Genomic DNA, 19567 nt, shown 5'->3' on the forward strand with positions numbered 1-19567 from the left:
TGTTCAATCGAACACGTGTATTCCCCTTCAAATTTTAGTTATAATATTTTTTGGGTTAAACTATAAGTTTAGTCACTCGATTATCCGGTTTGTATTTAGTTAATCAACATTAAAAAAAAATTTATTTAGTTAGATCAAATTTTAAAAGTCTCTAATACTTTTAAATTTGGTGTATAAGTCTCTAAAATTAAAAAAAATAAATAAATAATTAGTATGTCACCCAATTTTCAATTTCATGTTTAATAATTTAAAAAAAATAATTAATATATTATATATGAAACTGAATTTTATAACCTTAGATTTTTTTTAAAATATTAAATAAGTTAATAACTTATTATTCAAAATTAAAATATTAAAAAAATTATTACATATAAATTGAATATTTTGAAATATTAAAAAAATTTATTAGATATAAAATTGAATATTTAAAATGCATGTTAGAGAAGTTATCTTTTTAAATTATTATTTTTTAAAATAATGTAATATTCCTACAGAAGTTATAATACGTTTAAGAGAAAGGAAAAAAGCAAGATTAAAAGATTAATAACAAATATGGTGTAAAAGATTAGTGGACCATTTTGAATATCTAGGAAGGTACAAGCGTGAACACGCGCAAGTATCACCCCATGAATGATTGGTTCATCAACAGTTCAATTCAATACTCTGATCGCTGTAATGTAAGGATTTGCCAACGAATAATGAGCTTTTTTCTATGATCATTGGCATGGAAATTCAGTTACAATTATGAGGAAGGAATCAATACACCTACTATTCTCAATTTTGCTTCAAACAGTCGTCGACAAATGCTTTGACTCCGTTCCACTCAAATTCATCGTCTTCTTCCATTTTTTTCACGCGATGGAAAGTTCTTGGCCGTGATTAACTTCGCAATCGAGGTCAGCAATCGCCTGCGGTATTTTGTGCGTCAAGCGTGGCTTTGCTTTGATCTTAATCGTCGCCAATCGAGCTCCAAAACATGGCAGAAAGCGGGCGTTACACTCCTGGCAATTCAATAGGTTAGATTTAGAAGTTGAGCTTCAGTTTTTGGTTCTTTCTGTGAAAGTTGCCGTCTGAATTGATTTGTTTCTTTCCGGAAACTTTCTGCGAGTGTTTTGACTGAGCTGAACGTTTTTCTTTCTGGTGATTTGTTCTCTCTTGAACTCTGACTAGAAACTTTCTATAGACATAATTTGATTTTTTTTTTTTTTTTTTTTTCATCTTTTGAGCTCTGGTTGTTCTACTTTCTTGCTGTTTTGTCCACTACGCTGTCCTTGAAAGAAATTCTGAATGTTCGAAACTTGTTTATCTCCATAATCCATATGTACTTGGTCATGATACTAGTCGGTGAAAATAAGTTGCAGAAGATCGAAGTTATTTACATTAGGCACATCATTATCTTCTTACATTCTCTTACTGTAATTCATATTCCATAATTTATATTTTCTTCTGGTGCTTTTTCCTTCTGGTTCATTGTTCTATATATATATATGTATGTATGGGAATGAGAAATTGGCGGAGGCAATGGTTCTTGTACCTTCTCGTATCGTTGTACTTGCTGACATCTGTTACTTGATCAAATACAGATATTGAACAAATCCTTTTAGAAGCAAAACATCGATGGTTACGCCCGGCCGAAATATGTGAAATTCTCAAAAACCACGACAAATTTTCTATTGCTTCAGAGCCTGCTACTATGCCTCCAAGTATGATTTCCTAAGTGATATTTTGATCTATTGTTATTTACATATGATAGTTGAACATTTCTAGCATTATTGTTGGGTTTCTAAGAAAATGTCAACAACGACTTCAAAACATGTCTTGGGTATTACTTTGTTTCTATAAAATAACTGCAATGAGGAATGCAGCTTGCTATGATTCAATTTCTGCAAGGATCTTTTTGTGAATTTAGGCAGTAAAACTCTTCAGTGTAATCATCTACTTCAAATCCTTGCTTGCTATCTTAATATCGTTTATTATGTTTTTTTTTTTTGAGTATTCGCCAGTAGAACCTTTCTTGCATGAGCTTAGCATCTTTCGTTTTTTAATTTATATATTGGTTGGGGGACATCTTTCTTGCTACATTCTTTGCCCAACATTAAAAAGTTTTCCATTGCTTTAGGACTCTCGAGTCTCAAATGGTAGACTCATATTCTTGATACAGTTGTAGAATATGTAGTAGAATTGCATCATTTGATGCACCAACGGAGGTTGACCCTCCCTCCCAATTCTGATGCCTCGTGCCTCTAGGTTGAAAGGCTTTGCAGTCAAATTCCACAATCTCTGTCTAGGTTCTCAACCATTTCCTTCGCCAAATTGATGGGTCAATGTTTTGAATATTTGTTGCATCAGTTAGTGTTTGGTTCATTTTGACCAGGGAGTGCTTCAGCTAAAACAGTCTTTCTATAGGTTCTCTACTGTACCAAACAGTAATTGATTGATTACTGTGGCTTGAAACCCATTTCTAAGGCATTGTGCTTCATGTTGAGTGTTGATTCATGGCTCCATGGTCCCTGCAGGCCATTGAGCTCTAGCACAAATATGGAAAATTTTGCTGACAAATTTCCTTATCATTATTTGCAAGTATTATGGCTAGCTAACTAACTAATCTTAGGTAGGGGCAATCACAGGAAATCGATCATGATCTATTTTGTAAATTCTAGATCATTTTCTGATAGTAATTTTCTTACACACAAGTACATATGATCCTGGCCTTCATAAGGATGTGCTTGACTATGGAGGGTCATAAAGGGCAATAAACAAGCAAGGAACTACTTACATATGAAGAAACTGATGAAATATCACCATAAAAATGATGGATGAAGGTAACGTTTAACAGAAAATGAAAGGAAACTGTTGAGATTCCACGACACTAACTATTCTTCCTGGACTCTGGTATATGTTATAGAAGGAAATTTCCTATTTCAAGATTTCTAAGATGTTAGATACTCGGATCATTACATTGTATGGGTGTCCCACACTACAGGTAAATAGGTTTACAAGGAGAAATGATTATGCACATTGACAGGAAATGTTCTTTAAGACAGTAGTTGTTACCCCAGTTAAAATTATACTTCTTGATTCAAGGTTGAAGCTTGCACCTTGGCTTGATTTCTATATAATTGACAGGTGGTTCACTTTTTCTTTATGATCGAAAGGTGTTAAGATACTTCCGCAAGGATGGACATAACTGGAGGAAGAAGAAAGGAAAGGCGGTAAAGGAAGCTCACGAGAGGCTCAAGGTAATTAGCTTCAAAGATGCATTTGGTTTGTCTTTCCGTTTTTGCTCACTGTTGAGGCAATTTTGAAAGCTCTGATTATGCTTCAAACACAACTCTTTTGTATTGGCCAGGTAATTTGATTGCATCCTTTGCTGTTTAATAGTCGGAGCAATTGTTGCATTTTAATAGAAAACAATTAAATTCTTTGGTTTAGGCTGGAAGTGTGTACGTGCTGCAATGTTACTATGCACATGGGGAAGAAAATGAAAATTTTCAGAGGCGCACTTATTGGATGCTGGAAGAGTGAGTTCATAACAATAGCATGCATATTATGCATTCAAGCTTGCTACTGTCAACCCATAGCTTTATTGCTTGAAGGTTTAATTAAATGGCTATATATTTGTTTGCTTACCTTATCAATGGGTTCTGCAGGGATTTATCGCACATAGTTCTTGTCCACTATCTGGAAGTGCAGGTTTGCATTTTAATCTTTTGAAGTATTTTTTCAATTAGCTTTCGGATTACAATTTTAAAGTAGATTTGGTGGATTAAGAAAATCAATAGCACAATTGTACGCGTATCGGGTGTATTTTGATGATATTGTCCAAACCTTGGCTCTATGAAAAAAAATATCTTTGCTGCATTTTATGAGTACCAACAAGTAGTGATGATTGAATGAATTCATGTACGGACAGTTTTATGGTTCTTGGGTGTGTTGACTATTTTGTAGGTAGTTGTATGAATTTAGAATGAATAGATAGAGGAAATTAAAAGGGTTTAGAAGGTTTACGTAATTGGAACTATGAGCTTAGTGCACTAGCTCAACGAGTGAGTTTGATTAAATGGACAAAAAATGATGACAGCATGCATACGTGTCAGCAAGTTTAAGAGGAAAAAAATAGTAACCTTATGCAATTCAACTGTGAGGACCAAGTTTTATCACCCAAAAAAAAAAAAAGAAGAACTGAGAACCGAGTTGTATACATAAGAGTGAAACGAAAAGACGAGGGGAAAATCAATTTGAGAATACTATCTAATATCCCGTAAGCGTGAGCTAACGGGCTTATTAAGGATGGTGAGCTTGGTTCAATTAAGAAACATTTAAGTTGGAAGTCTATTGGTCATGATATCTGCTGCAACTTCAAGTTGATCTTTAGAGGGGACATCTTCTTATTGACAACCCTTAGTTGAGCTTCTTAACTGGGGAATAAAATCATGTTCAATCTCAAAATGCTCGGTTCTTTGATGCATAATTATTTGCAGCAATGCAAGTTACATTGTCGCAGAGCAGAGTGGGTGCAGAAGACGGAGAAAAATTAAGTTCACAAAGGAAAGATTCATCCCCTATACGTTTAGTCCTGCTTTCGCCAATCCTTATATTTGAATTCATTCTTAAACATTGAGACATTTTGATTAGATTAGGAAAGAATTAAATTGTTGTCCGTAAAGTTACAATGTCTGGCATACTCTGCTTCTGTCATTGGAGTAACTAGCCCAATCTATATCAATAAAGTGCGTAATTGTGAGGGTTGAGGGAGGGAAGGACAAAATTGAAACAATAACAAAAATTGATATAGTTGTTTAGAGTACAATATATGTTTTTTTTGGGTAAGGGCGTACAGAAAAAAATGCCTGAAAAACGAGTTCTCAACTAGCTATCACAACAAACTCCAATCCAAAAGAATACACTATAAAGGATAATTGCAAACGAATTTCAAGAGGACATCAAAAGGAGTCATTGAAGTAAATCACACTCAAAACCTCATCTAAGACTTCCTCTAAACCCTTGAGAAAATTATCAATTTTCTCTCTAAAATGCTCCAAATAATAGTGAAGAAAAATTGCTTGCCAACGAATTCGACCACTTTTATGAAGGTGAGGATTGACAAGCACTTCATCTTGACATATTTTTTCTTCTATAAATTCTTACAGCCAAATGGAACTCTACTATCGTCATAGATTTGAAGGAATAACTCACTTTCCCACCTTATACTTTTTCTTACCCCTCCGATGCTTTTGTCTCATTAAAAAAAATATATTTTCCCTCTCAAATGTTGTCTTTTGTTCAGTGCTTATATTGACCTCGAGTTTGCTGAAATGTCATCAGAGCAGTAGAGCAAATCTCAATCGTATTCAGGGGACTGATGAAGCTGCTCTCTTTTCTCGAGAATCTGAAGAAACTACGAGCCATTCAGGAATGGACGCTTCTAAGTCCTGTAGGTTTCATCCATCTAATTATCAAATACTTTCACAAACTACTGAGATTAGCCTGAACAGTGCGCAGGCATCAGAATATGAAGATGCTGTATCAGGTGCTTGTATTGTACATGAACTCTTAATCAACCACAGCCCAGAATTGAAATCATTGCTTGGGTATATTTATCATTGCTTTAACAATGTTCTACTGGTTAACATTATTTCTTTTGCAGAATATGGTAACCGAGAAAGTAATGTTTTCCATTCTTTTCTTGGATTACAACGGTCTAACATGGAAAGTACTAGTCGTGAGCCCTGTGATCCAAACTATCCTGCACCATTATCAGGTAGACTGCTCATTACTTTTCCTTGATTCTTTTTCTTTGAAAAAAAAGTAACAGGCTATCAACTAATGGTAATACACTGAATTGTCGTCCGATAATTATCAAGAAAACTTTACAGCCTTTGGTGGGAATGGCTTTCCGACATCATCAGATAGAAGTAAAGACAGCAATCATGCTGAATCAATTCATGAGCTCCACAAGAACCTTTGCTTCTCTTCTGATAATGTCTTGAAAAGTGGTGCTACTGGAATATATTCACCCCATCTGCAGCCATCATTTTCTACATCTCGACCTAAAATTTTAGACAATGTTCCAAAACAAGGTGATGAGATAATGGGGTTGCCCTTCTCTGATAGATGTAAAAGGGAAGATTTTGGTAATCACCTGCTTGCCCAGGAAGATTGTGAGGTTAGTTTTCTTGTAACTTATTCGGTAATTTTCAAAGTACAACTATAAAAAATCTTCCATGTATTAGACGGAATAATGCTTCAAAAGGGTACCACTGGATAAGTACTTTGTAGTATTAGCATTTGATTATTTATTTAACAGATCTTGAAGTAGAAAAACGGAACAAAATACTTTCTAGTCATATATGCCCTAGAAATGGATACCTTCTGCCTATGCATGTATTTCAAAACATCGAATAGGAGTAAAATCCAAAATACTATACCCGTAAAAAATTATAAAAAAAAAAAGTGAAGACGAACAAAAAGGGTACCATTGGAAAAGCTACAACATGTTTGACTAGTATTTCAAAACATCGAGTGGGATTAAAATCCAAAATACTATATTTTTATAAAAAAATAACACAAAAGAATGGAAGACTGACGAAAGGGGTACCAATGGAAAAGCTACAACATGGTTGACTAGAGTGCAGGAGAAAACGGTTCGAAAACTTTGTTCCCACTTTGAGTTGACGCAAGTGTTTGGAAGAGGAAGAATCACAACTCAAAGAATTAAAAGAAAGTTAGAGGACCATTGTGAAATCATTCATGAAATACGTCTATAATGTCTAATTTGAGAACATTTCAAAACTCTTTAAGGAATTTCCTTGTGAAATCATCTGGCCTATAAGCATGTGACCAGGTCCTTCATAGACGCTAGTACTTCATATTCATCAATCGACATTTGTTGCCCCTGCATGCCAATAGGATTAAATCTGATGCCTTCATTCTTTCTCTATAAATTATCGAAGAAAGGTATCATCAATACGTCTCATATGAAAACTCTAATCAATTAGATCTACGAACCCTTATAGATATGCAAACCCCTAGATCACAAATGCTAAAACCTCTAAATCAAGATAATTTCATCCTAAATGATATTAAGCCTCAGTGACGTTGGTTCCTTGTCAAGTTCTATATTTCTCTTAGGCTGTCGATGATGACGTTTTTTTCACAAGTATTTGTTAAGTCTCATTGTAATGCATTGGAGTCCATTTTTCCAATTGGGCTCTTTTGTGGGGTTTTTTTTCGTAATGCCTTTTATTCTTTCATTTTTTTTCTCAACGAAAGTTCTGTTTCTTATTAAAAAAGAAAAAAGAAAAAACATTAATTATGTATTTTTCGCCAATATGACTGAAGCTTCTGCTATTCCAAGAACTTTCGATCATATTGTCACTCGAACCATGAAATATTTTCATGCTTTTGTTTTGAAAACAATTTGTTAACATTGATAAACTATACTGACTTTTGTTCTTCTCTCCCTTTGGGTTCCTGTTTCAAATTTTGTTTAAAGAATTTTAAATCATATCAAATGGATCCAGAGATGCAAAATGATCAGTCAATATAAGAATGCTTCCAAAAAGTGCTTTCAAATACAAAGCACGATTATTACCCAAACTCAATTTCTGATGGACAGGCGATATTGGAGGGGAAATCCAAGTTCGCAAAAAAACAGCCTTTATTGAATGCTATTACTACTGAAGCTTTGAGGAAGAGTGATAGTTTTAATCAATGGATGAGTAGAGAACTAGGAGATGTGAAGGAGGCAAGTATGCAGTGCAATTCTGGAGCACACTGGAATAGTGTAGAAAATGAGGTTGGTAATTCCAGCATCTCTTCTCAAGCGCATCAGGATACATACATGTTCAGTCGTTCCCTCTCCCATGAACAGCTCTTTAGCATTATTGATTTTTCACCAAGCTGGGCATATGAAGGTTCTGAAATCAAGGTACTACAAAGCTATTTTTCAAAAAAATTCAGATATCTTCTTGTAAATCAAGTTGAATCTCGTCTTTTATAGAGATGGAATCCAATAGAGTTATCAATATCTCAGGTCCATATTATACGTTAGAATTAGATAGGTTTTCCTTTTCTTTCCCCAATCATTTGATAGGCCTGTTTCATAGGTTTTGATATCAGGGAAATTCTTGAGGAGTAAACAAGAAGTGGAAAATCTTAAATGGTCTTGCATGTTTGGCGAGGTGGAAGTACCAGCGGAAGTTATAGCAAATGGTGTATTGCGATGTTTTACACCTATGCACAAGGCTGGGAGGGTTCCCTTTTATGTTACACGTTCCAATAGATTAGCTTGTAGTGAGGTGCAAAACTTTGAATACCGAGTTAAGTGCATTCAAGATGTGGAAGTTATGTACGATACTAGCATCACAAACGAAGCACTTGCTTTGCGTTTCGTAAAATTGCTATGTCTGAGCTGTTCAGACACTTTGATTGCTGATCCCAACAGCTCTAGTGACAGATCAGGCTTTAATAAAGTCCGTGAATTGCTAAAAGTTGACAATAGTGAATGGGATCAGTTCATGAAGCCTAGGTGGGATGAGAATGTTTCCCTCGGAAGCACAAAAGAGTTGCTGCTTCAAAGGCTACTTAAAGATAAGTTACACGTATGGCTATTGCAGAAAGTAAGGGAAGGTGGGAGAGGCCCTAGCGTACTAGATGAGCATGGTCAAGGTGTGCTACATTTTGCTGCTGCACTTAACTATGATTGGGCCCTTCTACCGGCAGTCGTTGCTGGTATAAACGTCAATTTTCGTGATGCAAATGGATGGACAGCACTACATTGGGCTGCATTCTTTGGCAGGTAAACACCTTTAACTGGTTTTGCTGCTTCTACTCGTCTTTCATTACTTTACTTGTACAGGAATTCTAAAGAGTCCTTATTGCTGACAAAGTATTATTTTTGGCATCTGTTTTTTTTTTAAGAAAAGTAAGGAACTGATAATTTGATAGTTAGAAGAATTTGATGCTTTGGCTATGATGCTATAGGGATGCAACTTGAGTAAGGAGAAGAATTTGGATAGTGTATATGTAAATACTTGTCAATACAAACTTTGAAAGGAGAACGGGAAAAAGAAACGGGCAAAATCAAAATAGATACTAAAATCTATGCTCTACAAAAAAAAAAAAAAAAAAAAAAAAAAAAAAAAAAAAAAAAAAAAAAAAAAAAAAAAAANAAACAAAAGCGAATGTTTTTCTAGACGTCACAAAGTTAAATGTTCATCAGTTTTGCAGTTTCTTTGAAACTTGCTTCGTTTAATACTTTCTCGAACTTTCTCGAACTAAGTTCGATGATCACTACGGTCATTGGGCAATGTTGTTCTATCAGAGAAAATATAGGGATAGTGTCATTGTGGAGGTTAGTTATTCTAGCAGAGAAAATACATTTGTGCAACTTTCAATTCTAAGTTTGATGGCCAATACAATTATTGGACAATGTTGATGAAAAATTTTCTATGTTCAAAAGAATATTAGGGTATGGTGGAAATAGGAATTCCAATTGCACATTTTGAAATGACACTGACAGAGGCACAACAGCATCAACTTGATGCGTAGAAGCTCAAGGACATGAAAGTGAATAATTATCTTTTTTAGGCATTGGATCGTTCCATTCTTAAAACGATTCTCACGAAAGATACATTCAAAGATATATGAGACTCTATGAAGAAGAAATATCACGGTTCAACTTGGGTTAAACGAGCTCAATTACTAGCATTGAGGAAGGAATTTGAGACACTCCACATGAAGGCAGGAGAGACTGTGAACGGCTATTTCGTACACTTACAATTGCGAAAAAGATGAAGGCTAATGGTGAAAACAAAAGTGATATCAAAGTAGTGAAAAAGATATTGCGCTCTATGACTCAAAATTCAATGATGTAGTCTGTTCAATTGAGGAGGCCCAAGATACCAGCAATCTGCCCATATATGAATTACAAAGTAATTTGTTAGTGCATGTGCAAAGGATGACTGGCACAGAAGAGGAACAAGCTTCCAAAGCACACCATTTAGTCTCCCCTAATGACTCCTGCTTCTCTAGAACCCTGCCACGTTACACGGTAGGGCTTTATTGGACTAGCAATGTGCTCCAGAGAAGAGGAGACATCTAGAATGGTGCTAGATAGATGACTCTTTAAGGGAAAGCTCATTGGTGTACTTTGTTCGAGAAGAAGATTGATAGTGACTCAGGTGTCGAACAAAAAAGTTGTGAGCCTTGAAGGTGTAGTCATAGTGAAGATACATGGTAGAATTTTATTGGACTAGCAATGTACTCCAGAGAAAAGGAGCCGTCTAGAATAATGCTGAATAGATGACTGTTTAAAGGGAGACTCAATGGTGTACTTTGCTTGAGGGCTTCAAAGAAGAAGAGTCGTTAGAGGAGGCTCAGTGATGTACTTTGTTCGAAGAAAGGATTGTTGGAGTCCCACGTTAGCTAATTAAGAGTAAGATCATGGGTATATAAGTAAGAGATACTATCCCCATTAATACGAGACTTTTTGGGAAAACCAAAAGTAAAGTCATAAGCGCTTATGCTCAAAGTAGACAATATCATACCATTATAGATAATGTAGAACTACAACAATCCTCAACATTTGGTTTTCTCAAACCTTGCGCGATTTTTTGTTAGAATAGATTCTTTTAGAGAGATTCAAACTTCTCCATTATCTTTTGGGTGGATTTTATTGTGTCATGATTGGACTCGATGTTTGGGTAGTGACACCTACCAACTAAATCACTAGGAACTGCATCTAAATATTATGGAGTTGATAGGTTTTGATTTTTGAACTGCATAGTCATAACGCCCTCAGATTATAACGATAAATAGATTGTGTGGATTTAGCTTTCATCGAATATCAACATTTTCTGTTTCCTTTGTATGTGTATGTGTGTGAATCAGAGAACGTACAGTTGCTGCCCTCATTTCTCTGGGTGCAGCTCCAGGAGCATTAACAGATCCAAGCCCCAAGTACCCACATGGCAGAACTCCTGCAGATTTAGCATCCTCAAATGGGCACAAAGGCATTGCTGGTTATCTTGGAGAGTCGGCCCTAAGCGCCCACCTGGAATCTCTAAACTTCGATAATAAAAAAGGCAAGGCTGTTGACACTTGTGGAGAAAAGGCAGTACATACAGCTTCTGAGCGTGTCGCCACTCCACACCAGGGCAATGATATGCATGCATTGTCCCTCAAGGATTCATTAGCTGCCGTATCCAATGCTACTCAAGCTGCTGCTCGTATTCATGAGGTTATGAGGATGCAATCCTTCCAAAAAAAGCAATTGCTCGACCTGTCGAATTATCAGCCTCTTTCACTTTTACCAGTTAAGAGACGTAATTCAGGATCACATGATGAACATGCTGCTGCCATTCGCATACAAAACAAGTTCCGCAGTTGGAAGGGCAGAAAAGATTTTCTTATAATCCGACAGAGAATTGTCAAAATTCAGGTACGTTTGAACTTTTATTATTTTTCGTGTCTTTGAAACTGTTAAGAATGATGCTCTGATATCAATGTTAAGAATGAGAAATAAGGGTGGGATTGAAAGTCCAATCTTCATTAATGTTCACAACGTTTAAATAGGATACAAACTANTCCAATCTTCATTAATCTTCACAACGTTTAAATAGGATACAAACTACCAACTAAATCCTAGAAATAAGATAAAATATACTACTAACCAAATAGAAACGTGTTGTGTTTATCATCATATTAGTTGTTCGGTTAATAACGGTTCTTTTCATTTAAAGGCCCATGTAAGAGGCCACCAGGTCCGAAAGAACTATAGGAACATTGTGTGGTCAGTGGGAATTCTGGAGAAGGTTATTTTGCGTTGGAGAAGAAAAGGAAGTGGGTTACGAGGATTTAAGGCAGAAGCACTTTCTGAGGACTCCAGCAAGCAAAATCCATCGGTAACAGAGGATGACGACGACGAGTTTTTAAAAAAAGGCAGAAAGCAGACAGAAGAAAGGCTGCAGAAGGCTCTTGCTAGAGTTAAGTCGATGGTGCAATATCCAGAGGCAAGGGATCAATACCGCAGGCTGTTAAATGTTGTCACGGAGATGCGACAAACAAAGGTAATACCAAAACTTGCTTTTCCAATGGTTAATTTGAGTTTTTATTTATCTATTCATTATCTTTTTATTATTTTTTTATAGAGTTAAGCCGGTGGAAGATTTAAACTTCTAACCTCTTGATTTAGGATATATGTTTTAGGTTATTTTCTGATTTTGATTAATAGGGAAAAGGTTTAAATCTTTTATCTATACTTTAGGCCATTCTATTTATCTATGAACTTGACATAACTAATGATTTTGGCCGTTGACATTAACTATTAAATAGAGATCGACGATGATGCATGATTTTTTTTAATTATTTATATGATCAATAGATGTTTATGTAGACAAGTTTTTGAAGCTGCATGTTGCAGGTTAAGTATGAAAGTTGTTTAATGATGAATGAAAAATTTATGATAATGGCTATGCAAAGTTTGGGAGCAAAATTAAAATCAATGAAAGATATCATATAATAAGATTTTTAACAGCTTAAGAATCAAAACAGGAATAGTGATTTAGACACTCATGAAGTATTTTTAACAAATTAAAGGCTAGTCTTTTTTTTTTTTTTTCTTCATAATGATTAGTTACACAATCAAAAGTGTTCTTTGTGTGTTCAGGTGAAAGATGGTGTTGTAGACAATGTAGATGAAACAGCTGATTTTGATGATCTAATTGACATTGAAGCCCTGTTGGATGAAGATGCTTTCCTGCCTAATGCATCTTCTAATTTTAGTGTATAGTGAAATAATGTCACTCTTTTTCCCTCGAACAGTATCCTCTTTGTTCATAGAAAATTATAATTTAGAGGCTGGATGTCAATACAAAAAGCCCTTATGAAGAGTGGTTATTTGTGTAACAAGCAGAAGTCATCAAATTAACTGTGAATTATCGAATCAATTCAAAATCACTTGTATTGAACTAAATTATTCTTTTGATTTGGCATATGAAAAAATAGCTGGCCATTGATGAAATAGAAGTCTTCACTTCTAACAAACACAGCCATTAAAACTGTTTGTACAAAAATTAAAATAATAGTTTAGGTACAAACATATGATTTCATTCACTAAATTCCACCTTTCCAAAATCAACAACAAATTCAGGCAAGGCACTTGTAATGAGGAATTCAATGCATTGTTTGTTAATGGATCTCCAGCATCATAATCATATTTAGAAACAGAAGCAGAATTCAGCATAGCCCTTCCTCTAAAGCAGCATGCATTCATAAACATCATACATTGCTCTCTTTTCTCTTATTTGAAGGGGAAAAGAAAAGCTGCCGTCATACACTATATTATATGCCAAACTGGCAACCGACCATGTATACATTTTTCACAGCCCATACCATCATCAATCAGTCAGTAATATTTCACAGCTCTTTCCAATGGTGTTATAAAAGGCAAAAGGGGAAAAAGAAAAAGAAATAATAATATTAATAAACATGTGAAGCCAAGAAAAAACAACAACAACAAGAAGAAGAGTCGAATTATAAATTACCCGATGGCTGATGAGATGGGGAATTCTCCATATATCAGCTCTTGTTGCCGGTGCCAATGCTCTCGTAGAATAAGATGTAACCATGATCAGTATTACTAGAATATTCCTGTGCAGATCCAAAGAATGTCTGCACAACAGACTCATCAATCATTTCCACATTTTCGTCGTCAAAAAATAACCAGTGGTTATGGCTTTTCACAAGGCTAACATAGTGTCCGTGGTTGGGTCCACTTCCAACATGGACAACAACTGCAAACAAAGAGTACTCTGAATCCGCATCCTCCATCGTGTTGCTAAGCTTCAGCTCGAGAGGGAAAACAACTCTGTACAACAGCTTTTTGTAGCGTCCAAGCTGCTCGATGTATTTAAACCGCTTGAGATGAATAACAAGGATATGTGGTGGTTTCTTAATCTTCATCCTCTTCTGTGCTTCTTGCAAACTGCAAACCAAAATGAGTCCATCTTTCAGCACCCCCTTTTTTGGTTTTTGTTCCTTAATTTTAATGCTTATGGCGGGGGGAAAGGTGCTGACTATACCATTATTCAAATTCAATATATTCTGATAAAAATAGCATACTAACTATACTATTATATTATTCACATCCAATGTAAAAATATGGATCCATGCACACAAATCACAGTATGCTTGCTGCTGAGAAGATAATGAAGACAAAACAAAATTAGAGTAAGGACTATATTATCAAGTTGTAAAGAATTCAACGAGCCAGCAATAGAATTTGATTTCATTGCTAAGCTAGAATCAAATAAGCGGCACACTGGCTTCTTTGAAAACTTCCTCCACAAAGAACCTCAGATAAATGACGATTCTTAAACTAAAATGCAACTACAGCAAAGCAGAATCATGTATACCGACCTACCTGCAGCACTTGTCGCAGAAAAATTTGTCCTCGGCATTCAATGTCTCAGTGGAACTGAAATTTTTTAAACAGCTAGTTATTGAACTGTTCTGTTCAATATCAAGGCTCAAGTCAAGAAAAGTCTCATCCCTTGCTGTAACTGTCTCACACCGCAAACACCTTGTCTCGTTAGTTAGTAAACCCTGAAAGACAGATTGCAAGTGACTCTGGCTGCAATTCAAAGTTTTTCATGCACAGAACAAAGTTACTTCTCAAGGCTCAAACTCTAATTTGGCATGGTCTGGACGAAGAATTCTGTAGGGATCCTCCTAGAAAATAGGCTTCTATTGGAAAGGGCTTCACATTTGTATTCAAGATTGGGTCTTTAACAGACTTTGTGGTTTGCTTGAAAGAATATTGATGTTTTCCACACTTCGCAATAGACTCTTTTATACTTCGATAGTGAAGTCTTTAATTCTCATAAAAAACAGTAAAGTCTTTAATAACAAATTTACTTAGAATCAAATGTCATATACTTTCTAGGATGCTTTAATTAAAAGAACCATCCAGATAGCCAGGTGAGCCTACAAGTACGCTTCCAATTCTCTTTTGAAGGTCAGAACAAAGTAGTTCTCTTATATTTTCTAAGAAGGGAGGAGTTGGGCTGAAAGAGCAAGCAAGTGCGCCGTACTAGATTGACCTATGGGGCTTTCACTAATACAAAAAACCAACGAAAACCTAAGTTAAGTTCATCTACGTAAATAGCTGTCTTTAAAATATTTTTGATGTACTAGCAAGCAAAGGCGTGCAGACATGCAGACACAGGAAGGCTGAAATGGCATTTATCTCATTAATATTTCTCAGCAACATACATTTTCCCTTCCCTATAGCAGAGAAGAAAGAGAAAACTGAGTTGGATAGGGTGTATGCAATCAAAATGGCTGACTAAATCACCTGAAAATTTTTATGCACCCAAGTCACCAACGGCTCTTTTTGAGCACCATTTGTCTGACCAGTTTTAGGACCATTTGAGATTTTTTCAGGCGGTGACGAACTTTCTGCATCACTTTTAGTAGCATGTGCCTCTTTCTCCAGTATGTCAACAAGTTCGTTGAGCAAAAAGTTCAAAAATTCATGAGCATCCTGCATCAGCAGTTGCCAAATAAAAGAAATAAAGGTAGGTGAAATTTGAACACCTTGGTTTAATTAATTACAATATTGACTCGATGAATGAGAATAAAAATATCATTTTTCATATGGAAATGAGTCCCTGTTAATGTAAGAATCAAAGTGGGGACATTCAGAAACAAAATTCATAACGTACTTGGTGCATATAGCTACGGAAAATCTCATTCTGCTTTTTCAATCTCTGAACAAAGCGCTTTGGAGCAATGACACCAGTTTTTTTCTTTTGTGAACTTATCTGCAATCAGAGGTGAATAAATGATTATATTCCAACCTAACCATGGACAGAGTTCTTTATGATCATAAGGAGAACGATATATCTTGAAAATCAAATAGAATACAAACATGAAACTTTAGAGAGGATTCACAAAAGAATATGCTAGAAATCTAAAGACAATTTTAATCAATTTGTTAAGTGCAGTCTGTATAGAATTCTCCAAGAAGACATAGCCAATGACCTGAAGTGGAAGAAAATATATGTATACGTATACAACTCACAACATCACCTCTTTTTTGTTTTACCCCTATTCAACATCTCTAATAGAGAGGTAAAGAATAACTGGAACTAGGGTTCTCTCTCCCCAATTGATTCTTATCTTCCTCTCCATTTCACTTCTTACTTGGCTCTCTTCTTTCCATTTCATTCTCAGTCTCAGTTTATAATAATTAGTCTCTCTTCCTCCCTCTCAACTATTTACAATTTTTCGTATGAGACCCTAACAAATAAACCTCATTGCTTTCCATGAAGGTGTCTATATACTTTACCTTATGTATTTTTTTGCATCTCACCTAAAATCACGCTCTTTTTATCTTCACCTAGCACTTGAGCCCCGGAGGATGCACCTTGAGCTTTAAAAAGAACTAAGCTCACTAAAGATTCTTCTCCTAGGTTTCCCATTAACTAACATAGTGTAATTAACTCATTCCAAACCCAAGATCTCCACTTGAACTCAAGTCCCTTCTTTCATAAGACATTTTCCAAAAATAGCCCCCATCAATTTAATGTTTTTTTTTTTAACGAACCCCACCATTCTAATGCTGAGGATTTCAAAATGAATCTTTCCAAAAAAATCCTTCCAATCAGCCTAATAAGCAATAAGAACCTCATCCAAAGTCTATATAGCTATAAAACTTTTAATACTCATGGACTTTACAATAAACCTTGTAACAACAGAATTGTCCACCTCCTACTCTTTACTTTTACAAGTAACAAATATAATTGAACAAACACCGTACTGTCTACTTTTTAGTAACANAACCTCATCCAAAGTCTATATAGCTATAAAACTTTTAATACTCATGGACTTTACAATAAACCTTGTAACAACAGAATTGTCCACCTCCTACTCTTTACTTTTACAAGTAACAAATATAATTGAACAAACACCGTACTGTCTACTTTTTAGTAACATAGGAATGTGGTTTGAAGTTGAAATTTCATACAAATTCTTAACTATCCCGTGAAAAAGTCTTGGAACGAGCATGAAAAGTAATTCAAGAAGAAGCTTATTCAGAATAAAACAAATATATAATAAAAGTTCTTCAAACATAATCATCAGTATTCTCTAAGAACCAATATCTCCTATGCTAGGTTTGGATCTGTAAAGTCTATGTGCAATAATATCCACAAACATAAACCATAAAGCCACAACAAAGCAGAAAAAATACAAATCCTGTTGGGTAAGGATGAGCAATGAACCCAAATAAAATAGACACCACTTTCTTCCCCCATAAAATTACCTGGGTGAACAAATCTGCCAAGCATGTTAAGAGATTTTCTTCCGCATCTCCAATACTTTTGCTATTTGAGTAATAATCTAACAATTGCTCACGAAAAGGAACACAAAAATACAGTGCCTGAATATTAAAACAAATGGTGAGTAAGATACGATTGACAATTTCAGAGAGTTATTTGACAAATCAAAGAAAATACCAAGCTGGATATTGAGAAGATGCTTTTATATCTAGTTTTAAACAAAACATTTCTTTGACCATAAAAGATTTACAGCTATAAGGGATCCAACATGAACATGTCATTTGACGTGCCAGTAAACAACGGAAACTTATAGAAGTCAAGAACATAGATACCATCTACGGTTAAGACTCCTACATATCCCATTATTGAATCTAAAATTCTGAACAAATAACGTACTTTTCCTTTGAAAATGTGAAAATTACTCATTTTTCTACTTTTCACCATGAACATACCGACATTGAAAAACTGAATTCACACAAGTTAACAGCATGATATTAAATCACTACAAGTACAAAAGAAAATTTTGGCATCCATCAATTTTCAAGTAAAAGTTACTGTAGTTCATCCAGGATGATGATCCGTCTAATCCATGAATAATCAACCATTTGCAAGAATAGCCAGGGGGGAAGTACCCCTAAAAAGGACACAAAAAACGAAACTAACGCTACTCTGACAGGAACAACACCGGGGACCCATAAAATACATCTAAAAAAAATCTGTTGGAAGACGTACGTGGCATACACGTTCGTAAGAAAATCAAAACATGACATGATGAATCAGCTTCTCAAAATTGTGTATATCCGATCGTAAACACTTTGAACAACATAAGCATGCTGCATGCAAATGTTTATATATATAACCGAGAATTTCAAAGACGGAACGAAATTACAAAAAAGAAAAATGGAGAAGGACCAAACGTCAAACTAAGGAATCTGCATTTGTATTATTGAAGTGTGCATTTCGTAAAACATGCTAGAAATGCAATTAGCTGATTGATGAAAAATGTTACCACCACGATCATTATTCAAACAAATGAATAATTATTAAAATCAAAGAAAACGCATACAGCAAAGCCTCGGGAATCCAAGCCGTGAAACTAACGCACGCAACGGATGCATCGATAAAGAAAACAAAACCCTAGAGCAATAAACCAACGAAGATCCTAGGAAACAGAAAAATAAAATTCAAGCGACAAGCATCATGCATCCCGTAAAACAAAGAAGTAGCAAACCTGCAAGACGCTGTTACAGTAGCAAGTATTGCCAAAATTTTCAAGGCCGAAGTAGCGCTCGCCTTCAGGGAACTGGTCACCGAGAGCCTTCTCGAGCTTTGAGCCCGTAGCACCCATCCGCGTGTGGAAATCAAAGAATCAAAGGCGACTCAGATCTTAACGAGGAAATTGGCGGCCATATAATAAAAAACGAATCTCTGGCTTGACAGGCTCCCGGATTCCGTGGTAGAAATGAATTTCTAGGGTTTTTGTGTTCGTCGAGTGAAGGGAGATGCAACGAGGGTTTCGTTGAATCAGGGAAGAAAGTTTAAAGAATGGATGGAGATAACAACATTTAGAAAGCCACGTGGATCGAACTAAACTCCAACAATCAAAATTGAATCAGGTTTACAAAAACTTCCCTGGAGATCGATCATTCGGCCATAAGAACAGCGCCGGATTTGCTCGTCCAGACTCGAATGCTTTGGTTTCGGCTGCAAACTCCCTTGCTTGAAGGCTGCCTGTAATGGAGTTCGTTTCCTGCTAATTTCAAGGTTCTTCCTCCTAATGTCTTCATAAATCTTTTCGGGCTTCGGGTTTCATAGATCTTCTTCTTTCGCCATTCGTTTCGCTAAGCGCTCCTCTAATAACTTGGCCCATTTCCTTACATGCCCCACCCTTTGGTTTGATACTCAAAACAAAATGATAATCTATTTCCGATATCGACCAATTAGATGTTTGAATTTCAACGCTTCTAAATGTTAGGGTTTCTAGCGTTCATGGGTTTCGTTTACCTTTTCGAGAAGGTTATTATATGTTGATTGTTTACCTCTCTTGAACAGAGTTACTGCTCGTATAAGAAGTTGGTCTTCTAGGTTGTTATCTTATGTTGGTCGATTACAATTTATTCGATATGCTCTCTAGAGTTTCGAGCTCTATTGGGTCTATATTCTTTTTGTTATTTTGGTGCGAGTTGTTCGTGAACTTTGCTCATAGCTTTGGAATGAGAAGT

General features: G+C 35.6%; 2 protein-coding genes across 8 annotated transcripts; one reads left to right on the forward strand and one right to left on the reverse strand.

The window, feature by feature from the left end:
- Positions 1-587: 587 nt before the first annotated feature.
- On the forward strand, positions 588-12960 carry LOC111810942 (calmodulin-binding transcription activator 2). Of its 6 annotated transcripts, none has more exons than XM_023697797.1 (13): positions 588-1016; positions 1584-1703; positions 3127-3239; positions 3433-3521; positions 3651-3693; positions 5326-5530; positions 5648-5761; positions 5865-6166; positions 7619-7930; positions 8109-8800; positions 10894-11443; positions 11745-12071; positions 12671-12960. In XM_023697797.1, the coding sequence occupies exons 1-13, from the start codon at positions 977-979 to the stop codon at positions 12791-12793; spliced, it is 3030 nt and encodes a 1009-aa protein (XP_023553565.1). In that variant the 5' UTR covers positions 588-976; the 3' UTR covers positions 12794-12960. The 6 variants fall into 6 exon arrangements, with proteins under 6 accessions (XP_023553565.1, XP_023553566.1, XP_023553567.1 ...); XM_023697798.1 differs by having other exon boundaries at positions 5877-6166; XM_023697799.1 differs by lacking the exon at positions 1584-1703.
- Positions 12961-13168: 208 nt separating this feature from the next.
- On the reverse strand, positions 13169-19266 carry LOC111810943 (ubiquitin carboxyl-terminal hydrolase 3-like). 2 transcript variants are annotated; one of them, XM_023697804.1, is made up of 7 exons: positions 18577-19266; positions 17330-17446; positions 15729-15827; positions 15359-15547; positions 14426-14607; positions 13548-13987; positions 13169-13427 (listed from the first exon to the last, which is right to left on the reverse strand). In XM_023697804.1, the coding sequence occupies exons 1-6, from the start codon at positions 18691-18693 to the stop codon at positions 13582-13584; spliced, it is 1110 nt and encodes a 369-aa protein (XP_023553572.1). In that variant the 5' UTR covers positions 18694-19266; the 3' UTR covers positions 13169-13427; positions 13548-13581. The 2 variants fall into 2 exon arrangements, with proteins under 2 accessions (XP_023553572.1, XP_023553571.1); XM_023697803.1 differs by having other exon boundaries at positions 13218-13987.
- Positions 19267-19567: the final 301 nt, after the last annotated feature.

The sequence above is a fragment of the Cucurbita pepo genome, chromosome LG14, assembly GCF_002806865.2.
Source record: "Cucurbita pepo subsp. pepo cultivar mu-cu-16 chromosome LG14, ASM280686v2, whole genome shotgun sequence".
NCBI classification, from domain to species: domain Eukaryota; kingdom Viridiplantae; phylum Streptophyta; class Magnoliopsida; order Cucurbitales; family Cucurbitaceae; genus Cucurbita; species Cucurbita pepo.